Source organism: Sphaerodactylus townsendi, linkage group LG01 (assembly GCF_021028975.2).
Source record: "Sphaerodactylus townsendi isolate TG3544 linkage group LG01, MPM_Stown_v2.3, whole genome shotgun sequence".
NCBI classification, from domain to species: Eukaryota; Metazoa; Chordata; class Lepidosauria; order Squamata; family Sphaerodactylidae; genus Sphaerodactylus; species Sphaerodactylus townsendi.
This window is the reverse complement of record NC_059425.1, coordinates 39,087,360-39,100,179: the sequence shown is the minus strand read 5'-3', so window position 1 is coordinate 39,100,179 and position 12,820 is coordinate 39,087,360. Positions and strand designations below refer to the sequence as shown.

Below are 12,820 nucleotides of genomic sequence, written 5' to 3'. Positions count from 1 at the left end.
CCTTAATCTTTGGAAACATTCAGCAAATCTTCTGCTTCAGAGATTTCAGCTAGTGCTGCACGAACTCAAGAATATCTGTATCAATAAAAGCTAAAACATGGAGTCTTTTTAGTGAATTAGCAAGTTTCTCAAGAAGCTGAATTCTCTGTCCACTACCAAATTTTGTGGCTTTTCTGTGCTCCCACGGCTTTGTGGCATTAGCACAGCCTTGGATATGCTGCTAGCCTAGTAAGACATGCTTGCACAGTGCATGAGCAATCTCAGATGGCAGACCAATAAAATCATTTTGGCTAAGATTGTTCTCTTTTGCTGATACCAGGTGAGACAGCTGCAAGAGGATGCTGCCCGCCTTCAGTCAGCCTATGCTGGAGACAAGGCTGATGATATCCAGCGGCGTGAAAATGAAGTTTTGGAAGCCTGGAAGGCCTTGCTTGATGCCTGTGAGGGGCGCAGGGTCCGGCTAGTAGACACAGGGGACAAGTTCCGCTTTTTCAGCATGGTCCGTGATCTCATGCTATGGATGGAGGATGTCATTCGTCAGATTGAAGCCCAAGAGAAGCCAAGGTAATGGGGACATCTAGTGTTAGGCAGGGCTGCCGTCAGGACTGTAGTGCTGAGATCCTTTGAACACTTCCTTGGGAATACATTCCCTTGAACACAGTACAGTTTCATTTCAAATGCATGTGCTCAGAATTTGGCTATGCGGCTGCAATCCTGTGAAGGCTTCATTGGGAACATTTACTTATTTACTATTTTTATAGTCTGGCTTTGTCACTGAGACTTGGCAGATTACATAGGGTAAGTCACTATGATTGTCAGAGGGCTGAAAAAAAAGCATAAGCATTAATGTATTGTCCAAGGCTTTTACAAGTGAGATACACACATCTTATTGGAGAGAAGCACATCTTAATGTGACATGCCTCTGAAGATGCCAGCCATAGATGCAGAGGAAATATTAGGAGCAAAAACTACCAGGCCACGGCCACACAGCCCGGGAAACCCACAAGAGCCATAAACATTAACATAACACATTAAATGATGCAGAAAGGACATAGTTAGGACCATGCTTACAGCAACAGACAGTACATACTATTCTCAGTAATGTGATCCACAGTCGCTGTCTCTTTACTAAGGCATCTTTCTGAGACATTATGTTACAGTACATAATGTGTCTGTAAAGCGCTGTAAAGTCACAGCTGATTTGAGGCAGTCCCATAGTGTTTCCGAGGCATGAGACTAACAAAGGTGGCCAGCAGGGGGCACTCACCGTTTCTGAGAACCCTTTGTTAATGTAGTATACTTGTGTGACTATAAATCTGGCCTGTTGTAGGGATGTTTCATCTGTGGAATTGCTGATGAACAATCACCAGGGGATCAAAGCAGAGATTGATGCCCGAAACGACAGTTTTACGACCTGCATTGAGCTGGGCAAATCCTTGCTGGCACGGAAACACTACGCATCAGAAGAGGTTTGGCAATTTCTGTGTCTGCATGAAAGCTGCAGCTTAGAAGTGCGTTAAGGTTGCTATGTTGTGCCAGGTCCATCTGTGTTCACTGAATCTCTCTTTTCTTTTCTTCACCAACCTGTTCTACGTTATCCTCTAAAGATCTTGCGGCATAAGCCTTGCTTATTAAAAACATTATTCTCCTTGTTCATAACTCACCGTTCACAAAAGGTGGTGATAAGCATGGCAGAGCCTTTGAGAAAATTCTTAATATTGGCCAAATCATTTTCACATTACTGCTGGCCCTCTGGCAATCACAAGCAAGAGGCATCCTTGGTGTTTGAAAAACTTACAGTGTAATCCATGGGGATGGGGGGTAATTTTACAGTGGCTGCTTTGGTCACCTCTAAAGGGGTTTCAGCAATCAGAGAAAACAAGAGAAATACCCTGGCTGCCCGAAAAACTCCATGCAGCCGAATGGGCTCTGTCACACATTTTTGTGTTGTAGGTTGGCTGTCAGTGATGGGGGTGTTCCCAGGCTGGAAGCCCTTTGAAAGCTGGCTAAAGTTGACCCATCCCCCAGGAACGCTCCTGGACCACCATCGCCCATAGTACTGGTGCAGTCTCCTGCTGTGGAGAAATAACTTCCATGTTCAGGCACCCTGGAGCTGTGCAGCACCCTGCTGCCAATGCAAATGACCCCGCCCCCACCAGCATATTAGCTCCTTGTGCCAGCATACGGGCCTTTCCTGTTGGTGCACCCTTGTGCCACCTCCATGATGCTTCCCCCTTCCTTTAGGAGGGTACAGCATGTCTACTTTTTTGTAATGTTTGCCTGATTTTTATGGTCATGGTTTTATGGTGTGAAGGAGAAAGCCTGAAGATGTAATTTTTCCAGTTACTAAAAGTGGTCTCCTAGTGATGATGCCTGAGTCCAGGAGCACTAAGAACAGCCGTTCTGATCAGTGGCAGTAAGAAGCGCCAAACGTAGGCTGACTTTCCATCCTTTTGCTCTTCAGATCAAAGAAAAGCTATTACAACTGACAGAGAAGAGAAAAGAAATGATCGACAAGTGGGAAGACAGATGGGAGTGGCTGAGACTGAGTAAGAATTCCTTTTCCCTTTCTTCCTATTTAGTATTTATCTTTATACCCTGAGTTTCTCCTTAATAGGAATCCAAAGTGGATTGCTATTATTCTCCTCTCTTCCATTTTATCCTCTCAACAACCCTGTGTGGACATATATGACTGTCCCAGTGAGTTTCCATGGCAGATTGGGTCTCCCATATTCCAGTCTGAGATTCTAACCATTGCACCACATTGAATGCCCGAGCTTATCTTTTCGGACTGTTAATTTTCCTAGAAGGCAAAAGGCCTTATACACATATTTATCCTTGTGAAAGCACAGGAGGTGTACTATGTCCAGCCTGTTAATGAAATTATTGGCACAGGTGCGTAATTCTCATGAGCCATGCCCACATGTGAATTGGATTGCAGCTAAGATGAAAAAGAGAAGTGTAAAATGAAGTTGTTTTTGGGGGTAGTTGCGTTGGTCTGTAGACAGCCAGATTTGAGTCCAGTAGCACCTCAGAGATAAAAGGATTTTCGGGGTAACCTTTCAAGAGTCAAAGCTCTGATGAAGGGAGCTTTGATTCTCTATCGCTCGTACCCCAAAAATCTTGATGGTTTCTAAGGTGCTACCGGACTTGAATCCAAATATGAAGTAGAAATATATGAAACAAAATTAGTATGAGAACAAAAATGCCAAGCAATAATGTAAGGAAAATTGCATCACTTGACATCCTCAGAGTTGGTTCTTTTTTCCTACAAAGAAATGCAAAATATGTTTGTGTGCACCTTTACAAACTTGCACACACATTCTGCAGTGAAAGTAAGAGACTGATGTTTGTCAACCTTTACATATGGCCATTTTTCACCTGTCAATGTCCAAAATTATTGTCCAATGTCCAAATGTCCAAAATTATTGCAGTTTTTAAGGGATACAACAGTGATTATAAGTATGTATCAAATGGGACAATACACATGGTATCTACCATCACTTGTGAATGCAGACAATCTCTGAAAGCCCCTGAAAATGTCCCAAGTGGCTAATTAGCCAATGGGACATACCAGTGAAAGACAGCAGTCATTGAAAGATAGTGATAGATGAGGCAAAGAGACCCCGATTCATCTGTGAACACTGGGAGTCTTTGGACTGGTACTGTAGCATCCATGAGAAACATTTATGTAGCCAAGAAAAAAGACAAATAGCCATAGAAAAACTGAGCAAAGTTTCCTAAATGAAGCACCCATGGCTTGCTTGATTTAGTTTGTTCAGTGTCAGGTGGTTGGTGGTTCTCAATGTGTGAACTTCTTTTATCACTGCTGATCCATACAATTCCATATACTCTTCCACTTACATCAGTTGCTGCTGGTAGCTTTAGCACAGGCAGTATTATCAGCTTAGCTGATTTTCTGTGCTCACCTGTGGATATCCTTGTGACAAAGTTACCTGAGATTACCCAGGATATTTCAAATGTCTAATTATGGCCTGCCTTGGTAAACCAGTAGCTGAAGAAATCACCATCTTGGGAAAGATGCACTGCTCAGAACAAAGAAGCTGGGGTTTTTAATAGAGCACTGACTACCGTAAGAAATTGGAACACAATTATGTAGCATTTACTGATTCTTTCCCCCATGAATTCACTTAGTTTTGGAGGTACACCAGTTTTCAAGAGACGCCAGCGTTGCCGAGGCCTGGTTGCTAGGGCAGGAGCCATACCTGTCGAGTCGCGAGATCGGGCAGAGCGTGGATGAGGTGGAAAAGCTCATCAAGAGGCACGAAGCCTTTGAGAAATCAGCAGCTACTTGGGATGAGAGATTTTCAGCACTTGAAAGACTTACTACGGTGAGCCATAGGGAGGCTTTTTTAAAAAAATGCAATTTGGTCTGTTTACATGTGTCCCTTGATGCTTGGAGACAGGGTTTAACAAGGTTCATACAGATGACTTTGAAGTACAGTAAGGTGCAGTTTCCTTAGAAGGTTTATATGTTTTCTCTTGTGTAGTTAGGCAACAGTTTCTGTTTTCCATCTGTTGTGTTCCTTCCACCTGTAGATAACTTTCCTCTTTATTCATTCTCTGAGAGTCTAAACTGAGAGCTGGCACAGTATAGTGATAGAGACAGAGATCAAAAAGCTGAGAAGTCCCCATTTCAAGTCTCTCCTCCACTACAGTCTGTCTAGGTACCCTGAAGGCAAGCCACTATTTCATAGACTCTCCCCTCACAATATGGAATGTGAATAAAACTGAACAACTTAACTAAATTGCTGCAAAGAATCCCACAATAATGTTTTGAAAACACATTGAACATGCACACTGTATTTCAGAAGTCCCCAACGCCCATGGCACCCCCTGACACCTTTTCTGGTGCCTCCTAAGTGTTTTTAGAAAGGAGGTGGGGCTTTTGCTTCTGATTGGTTGTGAAGATTAAAAGACATCCTGTTAAACAGCTTCTACCTGAACTATTGAAGTACTATTAGAGTTATATGTAACCTTACCCTCTGACATGTTGTGATTGGATCTGCATCCTGTGGTAGCCCTTTTGTGATTTGCTCCACCTCCTGAGGCACCATTTCATGATTGTTCCAACTACCTGTGCCAGAATTCCAAAGGTACCTGTAGGCTCAAAAAGGTTGGAGACCCCTGCTGTATTATAAACATACCAGAAATGGTTTTATAACTTCATGTTAGGAGATGCTTGAGGAATGTCAGGAGGAATCAATATGGAAAATTTCTGCCTCTCCAGCATACTGCAAGTTATTAGGAGCTTTAGGTCAGTTTTTGCACCCATTCCCTTTTCACAACTGTTCAACTTCCTTCTCCATTCTATATCTTCTGAAGCATGCTGAGACCTTGGGGCTTTTGGGAGGGGGGGGGGGGCATTTGTTTCTTTTTCTTAATTCACAAACAAAATATTTTTCTGTACAGCTATAAAGTCCCTGACTATACATAAACCCTTATCTTATCTGTTGTTTGCCTCACTTCATTGCCCCACTTCATAAACACTCACCATGAAGCTTTTATTGAGTGATTATTCATTTCTTGAGCCCCAACATCAACAGGTGCATTTTCTGTGCATGTAATGGTTTTTCCTACACTGTTTAAATGTTCCTGGCTTTAAAATGCTGACTTCTTTCCTGCTCAGAGTAGCTTACCAGCTTCTCCTACAACCTTAAGGAAAGAGCTGGGTTTGTGTGTCCCCTTTGTGGGTTACAGACATTTTTTCTGGCTTTCCACTCTTAATTGAACCCCAAAAAGGTACACCAGAAAGAACCTAAATTTTGGCTTCTGAGGGCCAACAGTTTTCTGGCAACCCAGATGGGACCCAATTTTCTCTAACTTCTGGGGGCTCATCCAGCTTGTGGGGGGGCAAGCTGGACACCTCTTGGCTTTGGTGAGGTGCACCCGGGTGATTTACTCTTGAACTGGTGTTGGTGGATTTCCAGCCAGCTTTCCTTGACCTACAGCAAGGGTCTGCAACCTGCGGCTCTCCAGATGTTCATGGACTACGATTCCCAATTGGCCATGCTGGCAGGGGCTGATGGGATTTGTAGTCCATGAACATCTGGAGAGCCGCAGGTTGCTGACCCTTGACCTACAGTGACACTCCTCTGCAGTGGAAAACCTTGCAAGTTAGTGAGGGATCTTCCTATCCTGATTAGTTTTGCCAGGATGGGAAATTGGCGGCAGGGGGAGCAATATGTTTACCTTAGAAGAGTCAGAAACAGCATTTGGAGGAGCCAACCTGGGTTCTGTTAAGAATTAAGATGGGAAGAACAAACGTATGCGGAATTATTTATGGCACTAACAAGAATACAAGACCATTGTAAAACCTGTAATCTTATAGTAGTAACATCAAACAGGGGTCTCCAATGTCAAAAGTAAGGATAAAGCAGCGAATGTGCCTGAAAGACCTTCTGTCTTGTATCCCACTGTGCCTGAAACTGAGGAGAAGGATGACTGGCCACACTCCTATGTAGAATACAGGTCTATAAAAACTAGGACAAAGAGGCTTAGGCTCATTCCGCCCATGCAGAATAATGCACTTTCAAACTGCTTTCAGTGCTCTTTGAAGCTGTGCGGAATAGCAAAATCCACTTGCAAACAGTTGTGAAAGTGGTTTGAAAACACATTATTTTGCGTGTGCGGAAGGGGCCTTTGAGACAGCTTCTACTCTAGAGCTGTGGCTATGCTGAACTCCATGGCTTCGTGTTGATGTGTTTGGGGCTGTGTAGGGATGGGTGGAGGAAGGGGAAAGTGAGGATGGGGTATGAGTCTGAAATTGTGTGCACCGAGGAATGCTGCTGTAAATTTTGTTGTGCATGCACAATGACAATAATATGCTTATGCTAGAAGGCAGCCAGGGGGATATCGCAGCGAGCGGCTATTTCTGCCTAGGTGTCAGCAACCTCTGCCCAAGCTGCCCCAGTCACCCAGGCACAGAAGGCTGCTCAGGTCACTCTAGATGTCCAGCCCAACTGTAATTATGATTTTTATTGGGAAAAGCTGTCCAGATATCAGGAAAAAGCTGCAAAAATGGATGGGGCAGGGCAATTAATCACTGTCCTTTCAAATGCAGCAAGGGCAAGATGGGATGACAGCCATGCTGAACATCAGACAGCAGTATTAGTTGAAGCTCTCAGGGAAGAAAAAAGGGAATGTGTCAGGGAAAATGGGAGCCCAGAAAGGGATCCCAGCCAGATCCCCAGTGATTAGGAAGAAATCGTTGTGCTTCGTGTAGGCAAAAAGGGCACTGGAAAGCAAACTGCCCTCAGCAACCACAGAAGGAGAAAGAACAATAGCAGTAAGGGAGGAATTGAAAATAAAAGTGCTCCAATCTGACATTTTCAGGAGCAAACATGAAAAAGTAAAATACCTATCCAGAAAATGTAAAGGCTAGATTGATAAAATTATAGTACAGCAAAGACAAAACTGGACAAAGGCCAGCTTGGAATGTCAAAAGAACCCTATAAATGAACTAGCTAAAATATTGGTTAATCCAAATTTATGTATTAGATTAGTGGTTTTTTCATGAATTGGGTAATACATGAAAGATTGAGAGAAGAATACATGATTGTAAACTAGCAGAGATTTCAGCAAATCTTAATGGTGTGGCCTTAGAATTTGTTGCTAATTGGCTAGAAATTGTGTTAACTGTGTATAAAAGTTGCAGAAACGCTGCCAAGTATCTAAGCTACCACTGTTTTAAGATTGGAAAGAGTTTCCTTATAGAGCAGTGATGGCAAACCTTTTTGAGAGCAAGTGCCCAAATTGCAACCCAAAAACCACTTATTTATCGCAAAGTGCCAACACGGCAATTTAAGCTGAATACTGAGGTTTTAGTTTAGAAGAAATGATTGGCTCTGAGGCGCACGTTACTTGGGAGTAAGCTTGGTGAAGCAACCATGCAATGCTTCGAATGGGTGAATCGCAACCCTAGGAGGGTTTACTCAGAAGTAAGCCCCATTGCCAGCAACCAAGCTTACTCCCAGGTAAAGGATTGTGCCCAGGCTAGCCTAGATGTGTGTGTGTGGGAGGGTGATTTTCCACCCCCACCCCCCGATGAACAGAAAGGGCTCTGAGTGCCACCTCTGGCACCCGTGCCATAGGTTCGCCACTGCTGTTATAGAGAGTAGGAGAAAGAAACTCCCCTGCTCTTACTTTCCAGCTAACTGCTTTGGCCTATAGCTCTGGTCTCAATAATGAGGGGGGAGCTGAAGTGTATGTCTTTTAAAATGGCTTCTCTTTTTCATTAATGCTTGCAGTTGGAATTGTTAGAAGTACGTCGACAGCAAGAGGAGGAAGAGCGGAAGCGGCAGCCTCCTTCTCCAGAGCCAAGCACCAAGACTGGAGAGGAGGCACAGCAATGGTAAGTATGTGGGTTGTCTGGCAACAGGCAACAGAAAATGAAGGGTGTATTCAGTGAAGAGTATGAAGTGCAAACCTGGGAGCCCTTTGAAAGGGAGCAAACTAATTACATTCTAGTTGCTCGTCCTTGAGCCAAAGCCCTTTGCAAACTAGCATAAGCAAAAGGGAGTGGTCCCTGCTTCAAGGGACTTACAGCCTAAATAACAGCAATAGGAGAGATGGCCAAGGAGTGAAGAGAAGTAGCAGGCGTAATAGGGGTGAAATGTGGAGCTGTCTTTGAGTAGAAGTGAAGATTAAAAAGTTGTCAGCATATTGTCAGTAGGGATGCATCTTGTGGAAGGGTTTGGAAGAAAAGAAAGGAACAGGGCACTTCAGTGTTTTGGGAAAGAGTTTCGAGCATAAGAGACAGTGTGAGAGAGCGCAGAGCCTTTTAAGGGAGCAAGAGCTTTGTGAGTGGCAGAGAGCTGGTAGAATCGGAGGCAGGAAGGCCAGGAACAGGAATGTGTCAAGACATCAAATGGGAGTGAGGCTACTTGTGGAGCGCTTTGCAGGTAAGGACAAGGATTTTCTGGAATATATTGAAGGGACAAAAAAGCCAGTGAAGGAATCTGAGGCACAGCATCCCAGCTGCTGGAGGGAAAGCAAATTATTTTGGCAGCAGAATTCTGCACAGAAGGAAGAGAATTGCCCCAGGAGGTCACTGAACTGAGGAGAGGTGGAGCTGGCTCCCTCCTGTCGATACAGTCTGGAGCCATACAGCAGGAATGGATCATAAAAAAACTTTGCCTTTTCTTGCAAGGGTCTGGTTCTCCCCCTGAGGAAATCTGTCTTATCTGGTGAGATCCATCTTGGTAGATAAAGAATTTTCAGGTTCAGGCTCAGCACTTGGGCAGGCAGTGACATTTGTAAAACTCAGCAAGAAAATTGCCTTTATGGAATCCGATGCCGTAGTTTTCAACCTGTGTGTTAGGCGACCCCCTGGGGCTTCTTCTTCAAATGAGAAGGTCAGTAATGGCTGATGAGCTTTCCTGAGGGATAACTGGCCTGCCACTACCGATTTGTCCCCTTGTAGAGTGCAGCTACATGAGAGGGTTGAATGTTTCCTCAGTTAATTGGGTAGCTGTGAAGTCCAGCAGGCCGAGCCAGAGTCACATATGAACTGAGCATGCCCCAGAGTCAAGTCTTCTGAAGCGTGCAGGGGTTCTTTGCCAGATATGCTGCGAATGAGCTGGTGGGTGAACATTGGTCTAATGTACTGCTGTTGTGTTTTTCCCCTTCTTTCTCTCCACAGGGATGGCACAAAAGGAGACCAGGTCTCCCAGAATGGTTTGCCACCAGACCAGGAATCTCCCCGGGTTAGTTACCGCTCCCAAACCTACCAAAACTACAAAAGCTTTAATAGCAGATGGACTTCTAGTGATCGACCTCGGTCTGGACTCTGAAACCGCACTTTCAGTCACTTGCAGGCCACTTGCTGCTTTTCTTTTGGTTTCTCCTTGATTTGTTTGCCTGCAGGATTCTCTTCACTGTTTCTCCTCCCTGCCATCCCCGGTTCATTCATTCAAGTATTATTTAACAGCCATCACATGCACTCACACCCAACAATCCACTTGTTAAAAACTATATATTGCTTGATTTTAATACTCCTTTGAATTTTTTTCAGTTGTTCTGGGACAACACTTTGCTTGTCATGTTCTTGGTTGTGAGTTTTTCATTGCCTGAATAGGTTTTTGCAGTTAAAGCCACCCCTTTTTAGGTGGCTAGGTTGAAAGGTAATTAGATTTCATCACCAGGAAGTAGAGTCTGGCAGGTATGACGCTTCAAGCTGTACTAGCAGGTTGAAGCCTAGCTATTCTAGTGAGCCAGCAGCCTTATCACCAAATGTGTACATGATCACAGCTTGCAGACAGAAGGGGAGTCTGGCAGAAGAGGGAGGGTACAATGCAGGGAGGGGAGAAGCATCTGTAGCTAGAGTAAAAAAGCCTAGAGGTTAGCAAATTGTTTAACATTCCAAGCAAAATGAACCCACAAGCTGACAATAAAGCTAAATAACAGGGGGCAGGGGGGGGGGGGGTCTCCAAAAATTAGCAGCTTGATGTTTGGTTTCTTGTTATCTTTGTAAGTGTGCCTCTCGCTGGGTTCAGCTGTTCTCAAAGCACACCACAACAACTCAGTAAGTTGGTTTGGAGATAACACTAATTTGCACCAGCAAGCAGATGTAGGATTCAATCATCCGTCCAATTGGACACACACACACACGAACCCGTGAAGCTGCCTTCAGATCCTTGGTCTATCAAGGTCAGTATTGTGTACTGTGATTGGCAGCAACTCTCCAGGGTTAGAAGCACATAAACCCCATTTAAATCAATGGGATTTGAGTGTGGGTGGCCCAGGAAGATTGTGTGAGGCTTAATAGTCACAATGAAAACAAGAGAGTCTGCCCCTGAGTGTTACTTACTACAGCAGGTGCAACTGATGCACTGCAGTTTCAGAAATGATACAAATGTAAATGAAATTAAGAGCACCAAAGCTGTACATCTTAGAAATGTTTTAAATTCCCAGACAATACGCACACCTATTTATATTATGGGAAACCACTCAGTTCCATTGTGCCAAGTAAATTAAGTCAGAAGAGAGCTTGAACATCTGTATTCTTCTTCACTCGTTGTGTTGCCTTCACCACGTTTGTCTGTGCATGTTGAGAAAGAAGAGAGAAGTGCTTCCCCCCATGTTTTTATCTGCTCCCACATCACATACAGTTTTCTGTATCCTCTTCCCCACATTCCGGCAAAGGGAGGAGGAAATACCTGAGATGTTGTATGAGAATCCCACTGAGGGACACATAGACTGGAGGACCACTTTTGATTGGTCGGTTGTTTTTTTTCTGCAAAGGGAGAACATGCCTTTATCAGTCTCTTCAGTTCCCTGCTCCCTCCCCAAGTGTAAGTGTAAATGAGAACTGTGCAGGAGAGAAGGAAATAGAATTATTCATTAGTAGGAAAATTACCAAAGGGAAACAGGAGTTGTGCCCAAAGAGAATGGGGCAGGTAGGCATGAGTAAAATGCTGTGGGAGAGAGAAATATGGAACTCTCTTCTGCAAAGTAGTCTATCACAGAGGGTCATTAGAGGTAGGGTTTGGTAAAGCAGTGGTTACTCAGGAGTAGGCCACTTTGTAGAATGCAATGCAGAAACAACTGACAGACACACAGTCAGCGGTGCAGAAGTTCTATTTATTGCTACAAGAACACTTAATGGAGAGTACATCAGCGTTCATTTTCAGGACTGCTTTGCAGTGCTTTACAGTTTGAAATCGCTGATCCAGTAAGTCTATGGTACAATTTAAATGCAATATTGTTAAGCCAAAGAGCTTCCTTCATGTGACTTTTTTCAGAGGGTCTGCATCTCATTTTAAGCATACTGCAACCTTGTTCAGAATAGCTACCTAGGATCACAACTAGATGTGACACTGTCCCTATATTGTCCAGGAAAGATGTTCAAAAGGGCTGCGGGAGCTCCATTCACATCAGGACCACAATGGCACAGCATGAGGAGGGCCTTCTCTGGGTGCCATTTTTCCATCCCGCAGTGCTAAGGTGGGGATGATATTTGCTAATTTTTTGCTCATAACAAACCTGAGAGAGAGGCAGTTACTTGACCAAGACCATTCAGTATATTTTACGGTTGAACAGGGATGTGATGCTTTTAAGTTACACCCTTCTGGCTTAAGCCCATTGACCTCAATTGATTTTGAATGGTGTAGCTCTTGTTTAGGATTCCACTGTTTTCACTCATCCAAACCTAACACTACAGCCTCTGTTGAACAGCTGTTGTTTTCTTCCCAGAGAATCATGTAAACTGTTCTGTCTGGGATCTTTAGGATCTCACTGAGAGAGCACTCAGCACCCGCATCAAGCTATATTTCCCAGAATTCTTTGGAAGGAAGCTTTGACATTTCAACTACTATAAGACTAATAAAAGTTTGTAATACAGATGTATACAAAAGGAGGAGGAAGTTGAAGTGAAGGTTGAATGCCCTGTCCCCAGGGAATACAAGTTGCACACTGTTATCCAGTGGGTTACTTGAAAATGGAAACCATCAATCCACATACAAACACACACTAAAAGATGAGGTTACTAATTCATGTTAAGTGATCTTGCATATAAATGTTCAAATAAAAATTGGTTATCCCTTTAATTATTTTCTTGCTTTGACAATCATAGGTAACAGTATGATTCTTTTCCATTTTCCCAAAGAATATTGACAGTAACCAGCACTGAGAGAGGTTTCTCTGTATGTATGTTCAGTTTGTTTTATAGCCATGTTTCTTTTCTTGAATGTATTTATGTCATGATCATCACCTGCGTTAGGATCACTTATACTTTACCAAAGCCATAAGTAATGAATCTGGCTTCCTTTGCAATGTCTATATAAGGTATATTGGCTTT

At 43.6% G+C, this 12,820-nt stretch overlaps 1 protein-coding gene across 2 annotated transcripts in view; it reads left to right on the top strand.

Moving 5' to 3' along the window:
• SPTBN1 (spectrin beta, non-erythrocytic 1) overlaps positions 1 to 12,820 on the top strand; it is a 228,288-nt gene that overhangs the window by 199,501 nt on the left and 15,967 nt on the right. For both annotated transcript variants that reach the window (XM_048518642.1, XM_048518650.1), the window contains 6 exons: positions 320 to 564; positions 1,331 to 1,469; positions 2,465 to 2,549; positions 4,156 to 4,352; positions 8,271 to 8,374; positions 9,665 to 9,728. In XM_048518642.1, the coding sequence (XP_048374599.1) occupies positions 320 to 564; positions 1,331 to 1,469; positions 2,465 to 2,549; positions 4,156 to 4,352; positions 8,271 to 8,374; positions 9,665 to 9,728 (834 nt within the window). The remainder of the gene's footprint in view (positions 1 to 319; positions 565 to 1,330; positions 1,470 to 2,464; positions 2,550 to 4,155; positions 4,353 to 8,270; positions 8,375 to 9,664; positions 9,729 to 12,820) is intronic.